The sequence below is a fragment of the Meriones unguiculatus genome, chromosome 11 (assembly GCF_030254825.1).
Source record: "Meriones unguiculatus strain TT.TT164.6M chromosome 11, Bangor_MerUng_6.1, whole genome shotgun sequence".
In the NCBI taxonomy this organism is placed as follows: domain Eukaryota; kingdom Metazoa; phylum Chordata; class Mammalia; order Rodentia; family Muridae; genus Meriones; species Meriones unguiculatus.
The window spans coordinates 104179782-104199870 of record NC_083359.1 but is presented as its reverse complement, the minus strand read 5'-3'; the positions used below and the strand labels follow the sequence as shown (position 1 = coordinate 104199870).

Below are 20089 nucleotides of genomic sequence, written 5' to 3'. Positions count from 1 at the left end.
AGAGTGCCGCAGCCCTCCCACCCGGAAAACCCCGCCCCTGTCCTCGCTCTGTCCCGCCCCTTCCTCCCCGGAGCGCGTGCGCAGTACCACGCGGCTGAGCTCTTAGGGGTCCCTACTTTTAGATCCCGGGCGGCTGCCGCGGGCGGGACGCCTGACTCGCCCACCATGCTTCGGGGTCTGCGTCCTCGCGGGCCCAGGGCGGCAGCCCTGGCTGCGGCCGGGAGCTTCTGGGGGCCAGCCTACTTTCCCGGCCGCCTAGGGTGTCTGGGGATGACAGGGAGGCTCGCGGTGCGGTCAGTGGCAGGGGCGGGTAGTCCCCAGAGCAGCCCGAATAGCGGCAGATACCGCGACACCGTGCTGCTGCCGCAGACCAGCTTCCCGATGAAGCTGCTGGGCCATCAGCAGCGGGACATGGAGCTGGAGATCCAGCAGGTACTGGGCGCGGCCACCCGGGCAGGGCGGAGTGGGTCAGCTCTGCGGGAACCTTCCGGGCAGCAGGGGTTCCCAGGCGGGCCCCAAAAGAAGCCCGGTGCCACACAGTGCAGGTTCGGATTTTGGCACCCAGCGATTTTCGCCTTTGCACACTTTTCCAGTCATTTGTCAGAAAGTAAGCATCGTGTACCATGTGTGGACTGGAGAGATGGCTCCTCAGTTAAGAACACTTGCTCCTCTTGCTGAGGATATGAACTCACTTCCCAGCACACAATTCTGGCAGTTCACAAACTCCTGTAACTCCTACTCCAGGAGATTCGTTGCCTCTGACCTCTCCAGTCACCTGCACTCACATGCATCACGCACAAACAGTAAAAAATAAAAGCTAAACTTAAAAAATAATTAAAGTGTTAGCAAAGAAGGGAAATTGAAAGCCACATTAGTTCCATGTTTAGGGCTTTCACTGGAATTATGGCTCCTTTTGAAGGACAAAGTAGAGGAAATTTCCTGAGAATCTCCGTCCCGCATCATACTGAATTTGCTAATGACTTAGATTCACCTGTTAGTGTCTATAATGTTAACTTATGCTAAATACACGCTCGAGTATTTAATATAGTCCTTGTACTCAGAAATAATGCTTAAGTGAGTAGCGTTAGCCTGAATATTCTTTGGATTTAGGAAAGTATTGATGCCAAAGAATAGCAAGAAAAACTTACCAATGTATTTTGGGTGGTAGGGAGAGCTGGAAATGGACAGGTCCTTCAGCAGGGCTGGATTGAGGCAGTGGAGACTGAGAGACTTGCCAGAATTTAGAGCCCCTAGGCCAGGTAGAAGTTTTAGACTTTAATCTGAAACGTTATTGGGGTTGGGGAAGACTACTGAAAAGTGTGGAGAGAAGTCTGTTTCATTCCAGGAATGTTTCCAGTTATGGTTGTGAGCTGAATGGATTGGAATGGGATAAATGATAACCAAGTATTGATAGGAGTCTACAGCATGTATTTATATGATATGTAAACATTGGCTTTTCTTTAAAAACAGAAATGTGGGTTTTCAGAGCTTTATTCCTGGCAAAGAGAAAGAAAAGTAAAGACGGAATTTTGCCTTCATGATGGACCTCCTTATGCAAATGGCGACCCTCATGTTGGGCATGCTTTGAACAAGGTAATTATAACTTAGGTTGTAAAACTTGGAAGTAAATACTCTGCAAAAGAGCATATTTGTATGATAATTACGTACACTTACATTGGCATATGGAGTAGCTTGTGGTAACACATGATGGCACATGCCTGTAATTCTAGCACTAGGGAGGCTGAGGCAGGAGGATCATGAATTCAAAGCTAGCCTGTGCTAAATACCTTGCCTTAAAAAAGGAAAATAACAAAAAGCAAGCAAACTAAAAAAAAATTTTAACAGTAAAAAATGCACCCAAATTGGAGCAACTTGGAGAGGGGGAAAGCGCTTGATACCTACAGAGCAGTCAGTAAAGTATTTCCGCGTTCTGCTCTTCTTACCAGTCCTTGCATGTCAGTACCTGTTTTCATTTTGTGTGAGATTCTTACTAAGTTGACTTGATTTTTGGCTCAGGTGGCTGAGTTCATTCTGCTCATAGTCTTGAAAGTAGCGCTACTTCTTGAGGAGGAAGTTGATAACCCACAATGTGGTTTACATGGGTAAACTGGAGTTTAGAGTAGCCACACACACACACACAAAGGTAGTCAAAAGGATAAGTGAAGCTAATCGTAATGTTATATATAGCCCAACAAATCTAAAATGTCTCAACTATAGTGGTCATAAGACATTTTTAAATTTTAAATGTTTGAACTCTGGTATCAAGTGTATATTTACAACCCATCTTAGTCCAGACTCCCACCAAAAGTTGCTTCTGATTAGTGGCCACTTTGTGAGACACAGCCTAGAGCTGCTGAGTGTATTGCTTTGGTATATTTATAGGACAGTGCGAGACATCAGTGTGAGGGCTGTGAATTCACCAGCAGACAGAACATGGCAGTTCTGATTCATGGAGATCAAGTTTTACAAGAGACAGATAATGAAACAGTCTCCAGACAGAGCAGGTAAAAGGAGGTGGCTTACTTTGATGCATTGAGAGTTCAAATCCTATGTAGAGCAGGATGAGCTTTCCTGTGTGACCACAGGCTGCCTCCCGTTCTTCGGTGAGAAGTTTAAAAGCTAGAGTTGTTTGGAGGAAGGGCGAAGAGGCATGGATGGTATCTTCTCTGCTTCTGATAGGAGTGGAGAGGAGGAAATCACTTCCTGGACTACTGGGCTAGTGGTCAGACCACTGCTTGCTCCTGGAAAGAAGGATGATGGTCTGTAGCAAAATCTGCCCTTTGACTTTGATCTTACGTTCTGTAACAGTTTTTCTCTTATCCATGCTGGGATAGAATCATGGGGCTAGAGAAGTGCTCTACTGCTGAGCCACATTCCAAATCCTCTTTATTTTTTTGTTTTGAAACAAGATCTCAGTTATTTAAGCTAGCCTTGATATCACTCTAGCCTTAAGTTTGGGGTCCTTCTACTTTAGTCTGTGGCCTCCCTAGAAGCTATGGGCCTAGCTGGTGGTACATTTTTAAGTCTTTCTACCTGTTCATATCAAGTGGTCTAAGAAGGGTAACCTAGGTACTGATGTGCCTGCTGCTTACTCAGGGCCTTGTTAGTATAAAACAGTGAGCATGAGATTCCATCTGCTGGCTGCAGTGTCAGTTCTGCGGGAGTCAACACTTCTCAGGAAGTGTGAACAACTTATATTTCATTGTTTATGTTAATTTTTCCATAAGCATAATAAACAGTTCTAACTGACTTACTTATTTTCTGGAATTTAGAAGGTCTCTTTAAAAAGGTAGACTGGAAGCTGGGCGTGGTGGTGCCAGCATGGTCTACAAAGGGAGTTCCAGGACAGCCAGGGTGATTATACAAAAAAACCCTATTTTGAAAAACAAACAAAAAACCTGTTAACACTCTTCCCCCATCTTGACCAATAATGAAATTTGGGGCATAATGATTTTCATGTATAAGCCTCTTGTTTGGTTTTTTTTTTTCCTCCTTTATAGCATTAATATTGTGAAATTCAGATATTTGTTATTTCTGTGTGAATGTTGCACATTAATTAGTAGATTTAATGGGTATTTTATAGAAATACTTTGAAGTTAGACTTCATGCTTTAAAATGGTGCTTTTAGAAGGAGTCAAATGAATGAGCGGTGTGTTTTCTGGATGTTAACTACACTTTTATCCCTGCAGATTTTGAAAGACATTGCCAATCGATACCATATGATGAGAGGTTCCAAAGTGCACTTTGTGCCTGGCTGGGATTGCCATGGGCTGCCCATTGAAACAAAAGTGCTGTCAGAGCTAGGTGTAAATGCTCAGACCCTGACAGCCATGGAAATCAGAGAGAAAGGTAAACTCTTCCCACTTTAAAATGACAGTGAGCACTCAGCCTCCTATTCACCAGGCTCTGCCGAACGGCCTCTGCTTTGTTCACACTGACACCTGTTAATATACTTGTTTATCCCAGGTTGGCCTCATGCTCTTAACTCCATCCTTCTGCCTCAGCCTCCTGAATGACAGCTTCATTGGCAGGAGCTTCCATATAGTCTCAGACTTTTTTTTTTTTTTTTTTGAAATTGACTTTTGTGAGACTTTCTCTTTGGAGGTTGGAGGAACAATTACTGGTATGTTCCTAGTTGTGTTTTCCATTTAGTGTTTACATTTTATTATTATCCTATTGCTGTTTCAAGCCTTTGTCAGTTAGAGCTTGCTGGCTAATATCAGGTACAGAACTAGAAGTCAGTTCCAAAATACATGTATTTTAAATTTGGGATTGGCAGCACGTGTCTGAAAACTCAGCCTGCAGGAATCTGAGGCAGGAGCTTCATTTATTCATTTATTTACTATTTTTGTTTTTTTTTTCAAGACAGTGTTTCTCTGTGTAGCCTTTGCTGTCTTGGACTTACTTCATAGACCAGGCTGGTCTTGAACTCACAGCGATGCACCTGCCTCTGCCTCTCAAGTGCTGGGATTACAGGTGTGTGCCACTGCTCCCAGCTGAGGCAGGAACATCATGAATTTGAGGTCAACCTAGCCTACATTTCAAGTCTTTGGTCTTATGAAAACCAAACAACCACCCAGACCTCATGAATTTAAATTAATCCCTTATTTGATTTTTTTTTTTCCCAGGAGGTAAGGCCAGAGAGCGCCTTCTTTCTTTGATCATACTATTAGGTATATAAGACCTCAGATATGTGAAGGTGTTTTTTACTTCCTTCTGAAACACATTCACATTGACTTAGATTTGATACCTGAATGATTTTTGGAGTTCATTATGAGATAAGTATTATTCTCTGGCTGTTTCTTACATTAATAAATAATGAGGAAGGCTGGTGAGCTAGCTCAGCGGGAAAAACCCCCTGAGCTTGATCCCCAAAGCCCATGGTGAAGGGGAGAGCCCAACCAGAAAGGCAGAAATTGACCTCTGACTGCCCACATGCCTGTGTTACAAGCATATCACACACACATACATGCATACACTATAATACTGCTACTATTAATATATTATAAGAAATAATGTGGAATATTTCCCACTTTGTTGATTTTAACTATGAGATGAGTAGCCTGGAAGATACTAAAGGCAGTAATACAATCCCAGGTTTGGGTTTTGTTTCATTTCGTTTGTTTTTTGAGGCAGGGTCTCTCTGTGTAGCCCTGGCTGTCCTGAAACTTGCTTTTGTAGACCACGTTGTCCTCAAACTCAGCGATCTGCCTCACTCGGCCTCAAGTGCTGGGATTAAAGTATGTGCTACTACTGCCTAGCAAAATTCCAGTTAATAATAATAATAAATTGTTACATACTTTGAATGCTTTCAAATAATTGTTCCTGGTAAGAGTATTTTATAGGCTAGAGAATGTAGCTCAATAGGAAGAGTACTTGCCTGGCATGGCTCAGGTTCATTGCCCAGCATTGCATGTTCTGGGAGTGATGGCACATTCCTGTGCTCCTGCCTTGAGAGGATCAAAAACCACTACAAAGTGTGTTGGAGGCCAGCCTGGGTCAACAAGGACTTTTCTAGGCTAACGGTGTATAGCACTTAGAGAAACCTATAGCAAGTCATGTTTAAGGATATAAAAAGTCTGCTTAGTGGCGTACACCGCTAATATTATCACTTGGTACTCTGAAGCAGGAGGATCACTGTGAGTTTGAGGCCACTTTAGGCTATATAGTGAATTTAGGCCAAGCTGGGTTACATAGTGAGAGAGACCTTAAAAAAAAAAGGAAAGAAAGAAAAACTCACGGGTTTCTCAAAGGCTTTTTCTTTTTCTTCCCTTATCTTTTTTAGCTAGATCATTTGCTAAAGCAGCCATTGAAAAGCAGAAGTCAGCGTTTGTTCGTTGGGGAGTAATGGCAGATTGGAATAACTGCTATTATACATTTGATGCAAAGTATGAAGCCAAACAGCTGAGGATATTTTACCAAATGTATGATAAGGTAATGAAATAATTTTTTTTCTTTCTAGTGTGTTAAAGCACATGTCACAAAACTTCGGCCTCAGCATTGTCCTAGTTTTGTTTTTTTTTTTGTGATGAAACACCATGACCAAGGGCAGCTTGGGAAGGAAAGGGTTTATTTGGATTACATGTCTCCATCACAGTTTATCATTGAGGGAAGGTCAGGCAGGGGTTCAAGCAGGGCAGCAACTTTGTGGCAGGAACTGAAGCAGAGACATGGAGGAGTGCTGCTTAGCTGGCTCCTTGTGGCTTGCTCAGCTTGGTTTTCTGATACGAACCAGGGCCACCTGCCCCTGATTGATCCCATCCACACTGGGCTGTTAATCAAGAAAGTGCCCTGTAGGTTTGTCTATGGCCCAGACTGAAGGAGTTTTCTCAGTTAAGATTCCCTCTTCCCAGAGACATGGAAGTTTGTGTCAAGTTGACAAAAACCAACCAGCACAAATATTCTATCTTTGTCTTTTCTAGGGCTTGGTTTATCGATCTTATAAACCAGTGTATTGGTCTCCCTCATCAAGGTATGTTTTCTTTGGTAGTTAAAAGGTGCAAACATTTGTAAAGCTTCCACATGTTTATGTATGATATCTTAAAATCTTAGGACTGCGTTGGCTGAAGCCGAACTTGAGTACAATCCTGAGCATGTTAGTCGGTCGGTATATGTAAGGTTCCCTCTCTCAAAACCTCCTCCTAAGTTGGAATCTCTTACAGGTAGGTTTCTCTGAAGCTGGAGTTTGTGGACATTGTGGAGGTGTGATGTTCGCTAACCTATTCACTGTGTTATTCCCACAGGAGCCTCATCTGTTAGCGTTTTAGTCTGGACCACCCAGCCGTGGACAGTTCCAGCCAATCAGGCTGTTTGCTATATGCCAGAGGCAAAGTAGGTAGTTTGTCCTATCTTTTTATTTTATCCATGAACAGGACTCCTGTTAAATTTATTTCATTCTCATGGCTGTTCTAAAACCTAGTGAATTGTCATTGTAGTGAAGTTGATAAGGCTGCACTGTAGTCCAGACTATCCCTGCAGGCCTATCAGCTAGTGTGGGGTGTGCAACAGGTGAAGTAGAGTGACATAGGCTCCTCTAAAGGGACGTCAGTGAACTGTGGCTGGGCGATTTACTCTGAGCATCCTCCTCAGGTATGCAGCTGTGAAATGTTCCACTTCCGGAGCTGTCTACATCCTGGCTGAAGATAAGATACCAGTTGTTGCTTCTACCCTGGAAACAACATTTGAAGTTATTTCAACGTTTTCAGGTGAGGATTTATGGATATTGTCCAGCTGCTAATCATTAAAATGATGGGTTGATTGGCATTTGTAGTTTTGGGATATTCCCCATTGTGAGTTGAAGCAGATATGACATTTTTGTTTTTAGGGGGAGAAATAAAGAAGAATATGTTGTTTATTTGTTTGTTTGTGACATTCTTACTATGTAGCCTTGGCTGGCCTGGAACTGGCTTCTGTAGACCAGGCTGGCCTCAAACTAGCTCACAGAGATCTGCCTGCTTCTTCCTCTCAAGTGCTGGCATTAAAGGCATGGGCCTCCATGCCTGGTGTCAAAGATAATGCTTCTATCAGAAGAATCTTTTATGAGTAATAATTTAGGACTTCAGTGTCATGATTGATTTCATATAGCTGGAAGTCTGAGGATATTTAAAATTGTCATTCTTAGAGATAATGATGCCTTTTGAGTTGCTTGCTAAAAAGCAGTCTTATAGTAAATATATTTATAAAAATAGAACAATGCTTTAGCTAAAGAAGAAAACCCTGTTCATCATCAGCTTTGTATAAGGTGATTAGAAGAGTAAATATACGGCCCTATCAGAATGAAAAGGGCCTAGGCAGGAAGGGAGCTGGAGTTTTTAAGACCATTGGTCCTCTGTGGTGTAATAGGTAAGTTAGAGGACCCAGACGACCTGGCCTGGGTTTTTTCTTTTTCTTTTTTTTTTCTTTTTTTTTGTTTGTTTGTTTGTTTGTTTTTTGGTTTTTTTGAGGGCTTGAACCCATACCCCAGGCATACTACATAAGCACATTGCCACTGAGTTAGACCCCAACTCCTTTTTATCTTCATTTTGAGACAGGGCCTTGTTAAACTTTCTTTGATTCAGTTTGATCATGTCTTTGCTGTATTAGACAGCAGCAGATACAATGATAATGCTTTTATGCATTTATACTGAGGCAGTATAATGCTTAACTGCTCCAAAGGCATCTCAGTGCTCTCCTAACTGGTGCTCTCAGCTCTTGTAATTATCTGCATTCTATAGATTCCTGGCTACCAGCACTCCGGGGGAGGCAGGTTCTGAGTGCAGCCAGGCTCATTCCCAGCATTTGATCCTGATAGAGATCTAAGTTGCTCAGGGGCAGAGCACTTGCTAACATGCGCCAGGCCTGGGGTTTCATTCCCAGAACAAGAACACAAAGATTCTAGCAGTCGGTGCTCGCCTGTTATCCTGGCGACTGAGAGATGCAAGCAGGAGCATCAGGTAGTTAAGGTCACCTCAGCTGCTTGGTGGACTTGAGACTAGCCTGAGCTCTGTGAGAGCGTCTCACAAAAAAAAAAAAAAAAGATTTGAAGTTATATTGCCAAAGCTAGTACGATAAAATTAACATACAGAACAACTCTTTAAAATATCTGGGGGTTGACCAGGCCATCATGCATGGGGAGAAAGCTCAACCACTCGGCTCTTGGCTGGAACCGAGCCCGTCACATCAGACACTTGTTAATGGTTTTCTTGACCTGCAGGTGTGGACCTGGAAGGTGGTTCGTGTAGCCACCCTTTAATTCCTGATAAAGAGTCTCCTCTTTTACCTGCCACTCACGTGACTATGGCCAAAGGAACAGGATTGGTTCACACAGCCCCAGCTCACGGTATGGAAGATTACAGCGTAGCATCTCAGCACAACCTCCCTATGGTACTGTTCCTCTTCCTTCCTTTTAATTACTGGCCTTGCAGAATGAAAATGATTGCTCTTAACTAATACCTTTGTTTCTTGGTAATAACAATTTTGGTCATCATAGTTAAAGTGTGAAATGATTACATTTGTGTAACATCCTAAATCATTATTAGTCCATACTAGATGAAGAAAGAGTTCGCAGAATTAGACCTGAAGACTGTGCATTCACCCGAAGGCACTTGTAAATACACACAGACAGTATTTCATTGAGTGTCACTTTAATGTGCTTTGGAGGCGTGCATCTTTGACTAATCGAAGATTTGGGGCATACCTGTGTTCAGCAAGTCCAACACTAATTTTTAAAATTTATTTTATGTGTATGGATTTTTTTGCCTGAATATGTGTCTGTATACCGTGTGTGCCTGGTACTCATGGATACCATGTGTTAGATTCCCTGGAACTGGAGTTACAGATGCTTGTGAGCCACCACCCAGGCCAGCACCATTTTCCCAACGGCTTAGCTCCAGATGATCCTTAACAGTTTTTAGTAAAGAATGTTTTATGATTGAGGTAGATCCATTCAAAACATGCTGCGTAGGCACACCTAGTCCAAGCTTAGCACAGGCCTAATTGTTATTTGCACTAGGAAGCTGAATAATTGATGGGATTGGCTCTGCTTGCCTGTTGCTTTCCTGCCACTCACATTTTTTCCACTGTGGTCTCAAACCAAACTGGTACATCTGAGCTGCATGTTGAGTCAGATAATACATTGCTTTCGCTCCCTAAGCAAAGGCCAGTAGATTTCATTAAGTAATTGGAAAGGATGGTTAAGTTTTGCCCTTTCTTAACTCCTAAGCTAGTTTTACACTTTACCATTTGGTTAAGAGGGGTGCAAGCAGAGAGCTGTGTACAGCCAGTGATCTGAAAATGACAGACCGTCCGGTTAAAAGTGTTTTAAAATGCTTGTGTTTTTCAGTATTAAAATTTAGGTAGGTGCTTTAATGATATATTTTGTCTTTGGTGGTTTAAATATATAAAATTCAGGAATTTCTATTGACTGAGGAAGAAATAAAGTAGAGAAAAGGCAGTGTGCACTGAGGTGCTTTAAATGCATTGTTTATCATAGATTGCCATGAGATAACATGTGTCCATGCTTTAACTCTCCCACATGGTACATTGTAGGACTGCTTGGTGGATGAAGATGGGATGTTCACTGATGCTGCGGGTCCTGAACTTCAAAACAAGGCTGTACTTGAGGAGGGAACAGACGTGGGTAGGTGTCATCTGTTGAAAGCCCAGTATGTTTCTGGAAGGAACCAACAGCAGGGCCCTGGATACTTTTTATGCTTCCAGTCAGAACAGAGCTCATTTGGCTAATCATGGTTCAAAATAAGGTTTGGACCTACCTACCTTCTTTTTGTTTATGTAAATTGTCTAATTATTTATGTAAATCAAGACAGTTGTCAGAAGTAATATTTTTTTGGTGGGGAGGTGTTACAGAGATAATCAGCATGTTGCTTTTGTGAGGGGATAGACATTGAGATTGGGTCATTGTTGCCTGTGAATCGGGCATTCTCCACTCTTTCAAGTTAGGAGTGGAGCAGTTTGGAGTCTGATTCAGGTTTCATGGTACTGGTGGCTCTACCACCTCCACACTGGGAGAGGCCCAGGGCTGCCTTCATTGGCACCTCTGCCAGGGCCAGTTCTTCCCAGAAGCCTCAAGCACTGAGTTTTTTAAAAAACACCTTTAAGTTATGTCTAATGGGAATTTTTTTTTTTTAAGTTATAAAGATGCTTCAGACTGCAAAGAATTTGTTGAAAGAAGAGAAAGTGGTACATAGCTATCCCTGTGACTGGAGAACTAAGAAACCTGTGGTGGTTCGAGCCAGTAAGCAGTGGTTTATAAACATCACAGATATCAAGACCACAGCTAAGGTAGGAAAGGCCTCCTCCTCTAAGGGTTAGGCTGTTCATTTCCACCATAAAAAGGGTGTGTGAAAAAAAGGGTGTATGTGTGTGTGAGTGAGTGAGTAAGAGAGAGAGAAAGCGAGTCGGGGTGGGGGCCACTGAAGGAGAGAAGATTTATATTTTTTTTTTATGATTTATTTTTCTAAAATTATATACTCTTGGGCCTGAAAAAGATCTCATAATTGATGCTTTCATTATACACATGTAAAGATAAGGCTTAAAGAGGTTAAGCTAGTCTTCTGGTCATTTTTGTGTCCAGTGTCCTAACAGTGGAATAGGCTGGGGCAGAACTGAGTCAGCAGTTGTGTGGCCTCCTGAAGTCTCGAGCTCCTCATGCAGTCCAAGGCAGTGATGCCTCTGAAGGGAGCAAGTCAGTTTCCACAGGAGTGACATGATACACATTTAGTGAATTTTTTGGCATCCTCTGTTGCCTTGAAATTTAAGACTGCTAAAAAGAAGAAAGCAAAACAAAATTTTTGGTCCAGTTAAAAATTTGTTACAGGGCTAGAGAACTGGCTCAGTGGTTTAGAGCTGCTCTTGAAGAGGATCTGAGTTTGGTTCCCAACACCCACTTCAGGGCTCTTACAACTGTCTATAACCCTAGCTCCAGAGGTTCTGATGCCCTCTTCTGGCCTCTGCAGGCATTGTATGCACATGCACAAATGCACACACACATATATAAATTTTTTGAACATTGCTATGAATTAAGTAACTTTATAATTGGTGTTGCAAATATTTAGCATGTTTTAAAGCTCTTTCATTTATTTCACTTGACTATACATATATTTTTACATGCATCAATGCATATTCCAAAAATAGATTTATTATATTGAATGAAAGAGTTCAAACATAGTTATTAGCCAGGCTGACTATACAAGATAGTTTGCTTACAGCTTGCATCTGAAGTACTAATGTACTTAGCCAGTTTGCTCATTGGCTTGACAATTAGGGTCCTTGTCAGGGCTCTGTGCAGAGGTTTGTTTTCTACACCAGTGTAAAGTAGGCATGCAACATGTATTGTTTTATTTTTCAATTCCTTAAAGGATCAGTCTATTTTTTGTTGTTGTGTGCTTATTTACATGATTTTTTTTTTTTTTTTTGAGACAAGACTTCATTATATACCTCTTGCTGGCAGGAACTCACTGTGTAGGCTAGGGTAGCCTCAAAGTTGTGGCAGGCCTCCTGTCTCAGCATCCCCAGTGCTGGGATTCCAGCCATATGTTAGTATATACGCCCATCTGTCTGCTCCTGACAGTACTGAAGTTGGGTTGGGCTGCTGTGCTTTGAAGCCTTGGCTTTTTGGTCATCTGTCTGCCTGTGGTGGGCATGGGAGGGATGTGAATGGCCGTAGACACTCAGAACGAAGAACTGCACGAGGAAGAGTCAGGAGAGCTCTTTAACATTTCTGCTTCTCCCACTTGATATGACAATGACTGAATTGCAGGAGCTGTTAAAAACAGTGAAGTTTATTCCCGGAGCAGCACTGAATAGCATGGTTGACATGTTGGACAGGCGGCCATACTGGTGCATATCAAGGCAAAGAGCTTGGGGTGTTCCAATTCCTGTGTTTCATCATAAGACAAAGGATGAATATTTGATCAACAGGTAATTCTTTGCCATTTTTTATTGTTTAAAGTGAGCTATGTTTCTTTAGAGGAATGATGTTTACCGTTAAGAATTCCTTGTTATTCCTGGCTCTGAGGTGGCCTTTCACTGTGAAGTCCAAGCTGTCTTCAAATGCTCAGGTCCATGTAGTTGTCCTTCCCCAGGGTTACAGGTGCCACCATTCTCATCACTCATCTCTCCATCTCACCATGTAGCATTAGCTAGTCCTGTAGAGCCTTACAGAAATCCTCCTATCCTCCTGCCTCAACCTCCCTAAGTGTGAGGATTGTAGACATGTTCCAGCTCTCTGGGTAAGTCATATTGCTGCTGAGTGACCCAGTAGTCAGGAAGACTGAGACAGGGGGATTATGAATTAGAGGTCAAGAGTAGAAAGTTTACTGGAGAGAGAATGAGGCATTTAACAGGTCAGATGTGCTCCCCCGTTTTAATGATCTGATGATGTGATTTCTATGCTGTTGCAGCTCTTAATAATTCTAGACTGTTGCTGTTGGTTTGATTGCTTGTTCTCTTCACCCATTCCCCACCGTGTGTGTGTGTATTTGTATGTATGTGTGTATGTGTGTTTGCACATGCTCTTGTGTGTACACTGGATCAAAGCCTATGCCACCACACCTGGCTACTAGTTGCTGTTTTACCAGGGGTAGAAAGGGATATGCTAATCATTTCTGTTAGGAATTCATTGTAGGTTTTTCATTTTCTTAGAGTGCTTTGACTTAATTTTACTTTAGTTAATGAGATTATCCTAAATTTTGCTGTAGCATCAGCAGTGTTGGCTAAGTGTTTATTTCATTAGTTGCAGGTCTAGTGACTTTCAGGTACAGAGGCAACAAGTGATGGGTGTTTGAGAGACTGTGGACCCAGGCTGTGCAGCCCTTCCTTGGGGTTCCTCGGCATTGGTATAGATGCTTTACTTCTTACTGTTACTGTGTCCTTAATAATATCTTACTGAATGTATGTATTTTAGAAGTTTTAGAAAATGTTTTAAGTTGCTTTTTAAGAAGTCATCTATGATCACATAAGGGATATTTTTATTATTATTTTTAATAATTTTTAAATTATTTTTAATAATTTTGTGCTGGTTATTGTTTGAAGGCCCTGCATGTGCCTGACTGCTGAGCTATACTCTAAGCTCCAACTTGTTTTTAACTTTTTTATGACATGGTAGCTCTCAGTATCTTTTTTGCGTATGTTCTTTCTCACTTTGATCTCATACCCTCGGGAACTTGGTTCAAAGAGAACAAGAGCTCTACCTTGGACAGACATAGGACTATCTGCTCATGGACTTTGTTCATAGAGGAGGTGGTGTTTCAGCTGAACTTGGGGAAGCGTGCTCAGCAGGAGTCAGGTGGGCAGTACGTGGACACAGGACACATACAGAGGAAGCACATGGGTTCCATGGGTCATGCCAGGGATAGAAAGGTAGTCACTACAAACTGCCCCGGACAGCCTGTAGGTTCTTAAATACCTTATTAAGCGGTTAAACTCCTAAGTGGGCAGAAGTATCTTTCAGGATAAGCAAGTAGAGGCCAGATTTGTAAGATTGTGTGAGTATTATTCAAGTTTAGAGTTAACTTGATTGTGCTCCAGTATTGTTGCCTGTGGTTCTTACAGAGCTTAGCTTTTGATCAGTTATATTCCACTACAATCTTATTATATCTGTTGAGAACGAAAGTTATTATAGTTGAGTTAAATTCACACAAGTAAATTAAAAGCTACTGTTATTTCTCAGTCCTCAGTGATTAGAATGCAAGGCTTTTAGGGATTGCCTTGAGGTGACTGAGGTGGGATGAATAGATATTGTTAAAATGAAAAAGAACAAATTTGCTTTTTGTTGGTTTTGAGTGCAGGAGGTTGATTGAACGTAGGCCCTCTCAGATGTTAAACACACACTGTCACTAAGCTGCCCCCCCAGACTTCAGCAACCACTCTACCACTGAGCTGCACCCCCAGACTTGAGCAGACTGGCGGGACTGACTGTTATTTTAAAGTGAAAATGTGCACAGATTGAGCAGTCAGTAAGCAAGATGAAGTGGATGCCAGCCTTGTCAGACACAGAGGCACACACGTCTGTCCAGCACGTCTCATTTATTTTGTCAGCATGTTTTCCTGCTGGGCTACAGACTCCCCCGGGGTCTGCTGCACAACTGCTGAAGGGTGTCAGTTGATTTCTGGCTTTGAAGTAGCAGAGACATACAGAATATTGGCCTACAGAATGACAGACACACTCAGCCGTACTGTCTGTCAATTCATAGGTCATTTTCCTGTACACCAGCTCCTGATAAGAACGCTCATTGTCTTCCATGCGTGGGTCCTTCTGGTGACCTAGCACTTGGATTCTAAAACATTTACAGTCTTAATTATTTGTTAGTTAGAAAACAGAAAGAAGGTCATCCTTTTTATTTTTGAATCAAATGAGAATCAAGTACCCAGAAATGTCTGTCCTCCCTTTCCCACCTCTGTAGCAGGTTGGAGGTCATCAAGAGTAACAGCATCTCCACTGGAAGTCAGGGCACAGTCCACATGGAGTTGCTGTTACATGTGATGGCTCCATGTTTGCCGGAGGATTCCTTTTGCTTTATGTAGTCACTCGGCATGCATGCTTCTGAGGATTGAACCTGGAGTTTGCTGCATGGCAGGCAAGCACATTACAGGAGACCGCCAAGCTAGCCCCAGTCCTTTGCCTCCTCCTGATGCGAGTGTAGGTAGGGAGTGGTGGCGGGAGATTTGGGACAAGGTCTAGCCTGTACCTTGCAATCCTGCCTCAGGTTCCTGGGAGCTGGCATTCCGGGTGAGCACCACCATGCCTGGTTCTGCCTCCTTGAGGAAAGTCTGTAGGTTGCCCTAAACATAAAGACTGACAGATTTCATACTCTTGCAGTTTATGTCTGCTGCTTTTTCTCAAGAATAGCTCTACTTTATATTAATATGACTGGTCATTTCCTGAATCTGTAACATAATCCCCGTAGAGGTTAGAAGGAAATCTGGTCCCTGGTTAGTAAAAACAAGTATTTTTTAACCTAAAAGGGATAAAATTTAGAAACATTGGCCACCTAGAGAAGGCAGGATGCTGTTGATGAAGCTTCTTTCCATATTTCAGATGTGTTGTCATCCAGCACTGTTGTCTGAAGCGTGTAGGGAACTTAGAGCCGAGTCTGGAAACCTGTTGACTTCATGTTCACTAGGAAAGAAGCATCCTAATCGTTTCCTGCTGCCTTTACAGCCAAGTACAGGACTGAATAGAGACTAGGCTCTCCTGAAGCTCTACTGCACTCTTAGACACATTAGTAAACAGACAGGAACACAGCCTCTTACCTCCTTCTTGTTCCAGTAACTTCCAGCCGAGAGCTTGTCTTTTCCCTTGTGCTTACAAAGAGAAAACAGAAAAGAGTGAGGTGACAGCAGCGGGCTCTCTTTACCTGGAAGTCCTGAGTGCTCTCTGCTTCCCAGCTAAATAGCCCCATGCTGCTGATAGCAGAGCTTGGATGATTGGCTACTGTCAGCTGCTCACATGGCCTGGGTTTTCCCTGATGGAAACTGAAGCAGGAACACGTACTGCGTGATAGATAAGGCCTTTAAGTGGAGTACAAAGTTCTGTTATGGTCTAGTTATTGCTCTGTATACAATAGTAAGATGGAAACAGACTACATAGTGATAATGGCTTCCCCCACTTTTATCAACGGTAATTTATACTGATCCTTAGGTCATAAGTCAATTGTGTTGAAGTAAAGGATGCTATTAATAAAATAAGGAGAATTCTTGAATTTGCAAGAACAAACCTAGATCCCACACCGAAAAAAAATCACAGGGAAATTCTTGGTGTGTGTGTGTTTTGAGACAAGTTTTTTTCTGTGTAACAGAGCCCTGGAACTCACTCTGTGGCCCAGGCTGGCCTCGAACTCAGGGATCTGCCTGCCTCTGCCTCCCAAGTATTGTGGTTAAAGATGTGTGCCATCACCCTTGTCTTTGAAGCTGGATTTTAAAAAATTACTGCATTATTTTTCATTGATGGAGATTATATTTGTAGTTCTGCCATTTGTAAAAATATTACTAAAGTAAAACCAAACAACATCTCTTTCTCACTGATTACCAGACCCCACAAGTCTAAAATAAGGATTTCATGACCTTCAAATCAACTGTGTAAAACGCACGGTTGCTTAGCACTTGGGTGGCTGAGGCAGGCCTGATCTGTAGGTGACACTGCAGAAACGAGAGGAGATGGTGGGGAGGGGCCACTGGAAAACAAATTAAGTAGAGCATGATCCTATTTCTTCTTCTGTTAGAACATTGCTATGTATGTTTGTGAATTATTAATATTTTTAAGGAAATGCCGCTGTTAACAGGAACTTTATTCAGGTGGCTAAGGTGTTTAAACTCAGGATTTCATAGTTAACTTAATAACATACAGATAGCAAATTTAACATCTTCCTTTGATTTATAGACTTAGCAAGGTACTTAAGTGTAGCTAAATATACACCCAACTTACAATTTTAAAGTGCTGTTGAGTTTCCTGATAATTTAAAGATAAGAAGAGTTCATTGAAATGGGATTTCTGTGTGAGATGATGTGGACGACATCACGTAAGGCTCCTGACTTTTCTTTAGTTATTAAGACTTTTTAACAATAAAAAAGGTTCTACTCTTTTTTTAAATAGCTTTTCTCAGTTTTCATAGAAACTGAAGCTCTGAAAAATCCCACCATTTACTCTTGCTACTAGCTGATAAGCCAGATAGAGTGTGGTCTTTGAACCCTGTACTTGCTGTGTCAACACGCTAATCTCCTGAGAGTCCCTCCTTCCCTGCCGTCAGCCTCGGCTCACAGCCAGTCCTCCCCTGGGCATTCAGCCTTTTGCCATTGCTTAGCAGCTCCAGAAAATAGGGTGTGAGTTCACCCAGGGGGTATGTGACAGAGGTGGAACATAGCAGTGAAAACAGCCCTCGCCTGACTGGATGGCATTCTTTGAAGGCCTAGTTCCAAATGTGTCAGCTATGGAGAGTTCTTGCTTCCAGAACGTCTTGAGTGCACTCTGGAAAACAAAATGCATGGTGTTCATTTAATGATGATATTAGTCCTGCCTGATGTGTTAAGTTAATATGAAAGGAACAATTTACTTTCACTTCTATATTATTTTTACCTGTTTGTTCCAAACACATTTAAAACTTTTCTTTGCATGCCTAAAATGGCAAGCTAATGGTAGCATAAAACTGGCTGATGACACTGGCCTCTTGAATCTTTCTTTTAAAGGGAAAAGTTCATAATATGTGTGGACTATGTGTCTGCTGCTGTTATGTGTGTATTTGGATGTGCTTTGCTAGTGCTTTTGTGTTGTTCTTTGGGGCATTGGGTTTCTTCAGATTTTTCTATTACCATGTTCATATTTTCTTAACTGATAAAGTGTTCTGTGAAGACTATATAAAAGACTAATGTGTAACTAAGTATTATTATCTTATAACTAGTTACTTATTGAGCAAAGTTTTTATGGTCTCCTACTGAAAGCTTATCTTCACTGTTAAAGTTCATCTAAAGTGAATGTCATAGCAATCCAGACTTGTGCCAACTTTAGATTTTTATATTCATGTTATATGTAAATTCTTAGACATTTTAGTAGCATTATACTTTCACTCAATCTTTCGAAACATCGCTTTAGTATCTTTTGTTCTTTTGCAATGGTCTCACTATGTAGACCAGGCTAGCCTTGAATTCACAGAACTCTACCTTCCTTTGCCTTCTCAGTTCTGGAACAAAAGGTGTGTGCCTTTGGGCCTGGCTTTTCTTCCCCTTGTTAAGAATGATCTTGTCTTATGTCTACGGGTGTTTTGCCCACATGTATACGTGTGTTCCACGTGCATACCTGGTGCCTGCAGAGATCAGAAGAGGGCATTGAATATCCTGGAACTGGAAATTGGTTGTGAGCTGCCTCATATTGGGAACTGAGCCTGGGCCTCTGCAAGAGCAGTAAGGGTGTAACCTCTGAGCTGTCTTTTCAGTCCCCGCCTTAATCTTTTGTGTCATGTCTTAAACCTCAGGTTATAGAGCATGGTAATTTATATTACCTGCTTAATTATGCTGTTTTACTATTTTTGTGAACAGCTTCATTAACCTGTGACTTACCAGAACTGAAAAATTGGGGTATTTTCCTCTGTACAGTTCTGATTAATATATGCTGGTGCAGATTTGGAACTCAGTGCTTTCTCTGTTCACTATTCTGCCCATTCCCAGTAACTCTGGTGGGCCTGCAGCGCCTACACTAGTAATGGAGTGAAGTAGAGGGGCCAGTTTCAAAGGTAGGGCCTACTGTGGATGTTAATCTTGGAATAATAATATGGAAGCTGAAGAGACAGTTGATTAAGAGCACTCACTGCTCTTCCAGAGCATCAGTACCCATATCAGGCAGCTCTCAACAGCCAGCAAACTCCAGCTCAGGCATTCCCAGGGCCTGCTAGCCTCTAAGAGCGTTCACACAAGTGTAGTAGACAAATGTGTGAGTACAGAAATGGAAATAAATCTTAAATCCTAATATAGGTATATGACTTAGTAATTAATGTAGAGTCATTCAAATTTACCTCAGAGACTCAGTCTGAATTCTTTTGCTTTTTGAGACAGGGTTTTCTGACTTTCCTGGAATTGACTCTGTAAACCAGACTGGCCTCAAACTCACAGAGATCCGCCTGCTTGAGTTCTGGGATTATGGGCATGAATTCTTCCATACAGTTCTTCCATAAGTTAAAATGACAAGTATTGCTGTAGGCATTTCATTTATTAGGTTAATATTTGTTAAGTCTCCTAGCGATGTGCTGTTTCTTGTATTTTACAACTGAGAACACTGAAATGCACGCAGGCTCAGTGCCTTGCCCAGTGCCAGTTGATGACTCAGGAATCACATCACTACTCATTGCACCCGTAGCTGTGGGGTCCATGCTGTGTGTGACTAACCAGAGCAGCTCCAGGAGGCCCAGGTGCCAGCAGGAAAGTAAGTCTTGCACGAAATGATCAGCACTGTACAGGAGGAGGGTGAGCTCTAGGCCAGCCTGGGCCTCATAGCTGGACAGTCCCAAAAACAAGGGCTGAATTGGAGCTTAGTGCTGGATGTGTCTAGAGCATGTGTGGGCCCTGGGTTTGAGTCCTCACACCACAAAATAGTAAAATAATGTGTTCCATTGGGGAAAACTGGACTGTTTGGTCCCCTGCTGTAGGCTTACTGTGACAGTCACAATAATACATTGTTGATCCTGCCTCTTTCCCAACAGCCAAACCATCGAGCATATTACTAAACTAGTAGAGCAGCGTGGCAGCGACGTTTGGTGGACCCTCCCCCCTGCGCAGCTTCTCCCGGAGGAAGTCGTAGCACAGGTAAATTGCCCTTGGGGAAGATATGCGTGGGTCTTGGAGATGAAGGCGATTTGAAGCGGCTGCAGTGGAAAGCCGTGGGTTTGCATTCCAGAATTAGAGGCAGATGCCATCACCAGTGAATGTTTGTACTTGCAGTCGATAGAGCAGCGGAAGTTCGCAGGGCATTTGTAACCTCAAAGGGCCACCGTTCTTCAGGCTCTCCTGGGTGACTAAGCAAACGGTACCATGGGAAAAGCATCTTCTGTTGGCACCGAAGGGCTGTGTGGGCTCTGACAGTGATCGCTGGTGGTGTCCTCTGTCAGCA

The 20089-nt window shown here is 42.4% G+C and overlaps 1 protein-coding gene and 1 long non-coding RNA gene across 2 annotated transcripts in view; one reads left to right on the top strand and one right to left on the bottom strand.

Annotated features, from left to right (window-relative positions):
- Positions 1–65: 65 nt before the first annotated feature.
- Positions 66–20089, top strand: part of Iars2 (isoleucyl-tRNA synthetase 2, mitochondrial) — a 35146-nt gene continuing 15122 nt past the window's right edge. Inside the window, exons 1-13 of the mRNA XM_021635782.2 lie at positions 66–432; positions 1471–1593; positions 3690–3849; positions 5786–5934; positions 6423–6472; positions 6553–6662; positions 6744–6831; positions 7090–7205; positions 8693–8862; positions 10027–10117; positions 10628–10779; positions 12257–12417; positions 19683–19785. Of these exons, the coding sequence (XP_021491457.1) occupies positions 166–432; positions 1471–1593; positions 3690–3849; positions 5786–5934; positions 6423–6472; positions 6553–6662; positions 6744–6831; positions 7090–7205; positions 8693–8862; positions 10027–10117; positions 10628–10779; positions 12257–12417; positions 19683–19785 (1740 nt within the window). The 5' untranslated portion in view covers positions 66–165. The remainder of the gene's footprint in view (positions 433–1470; positions 1594–3689; positions 3850–5785; positions 5935–6422; positions 6473–6552; positions 6663–6743; positions 6832–7089; positions 7206–8692; positions 8863–10026; positions 10118–10627; positions 10780–12256; positions 12418–19682; positions 19786–20089) is intronic.
- On the bottom strand, positions 14507–15847 carry LOC132646418 (uncharacterized). Its single transcript, XR_009584679.1, has 2 exons — positions 15751–15847; positions 14507–15292 (listed from the first exon to the last, which is right to left on the bottom strand). It is a non-coding gene; the product is annotated as an uncharacterized LOC132646418 (long non-coding RNA).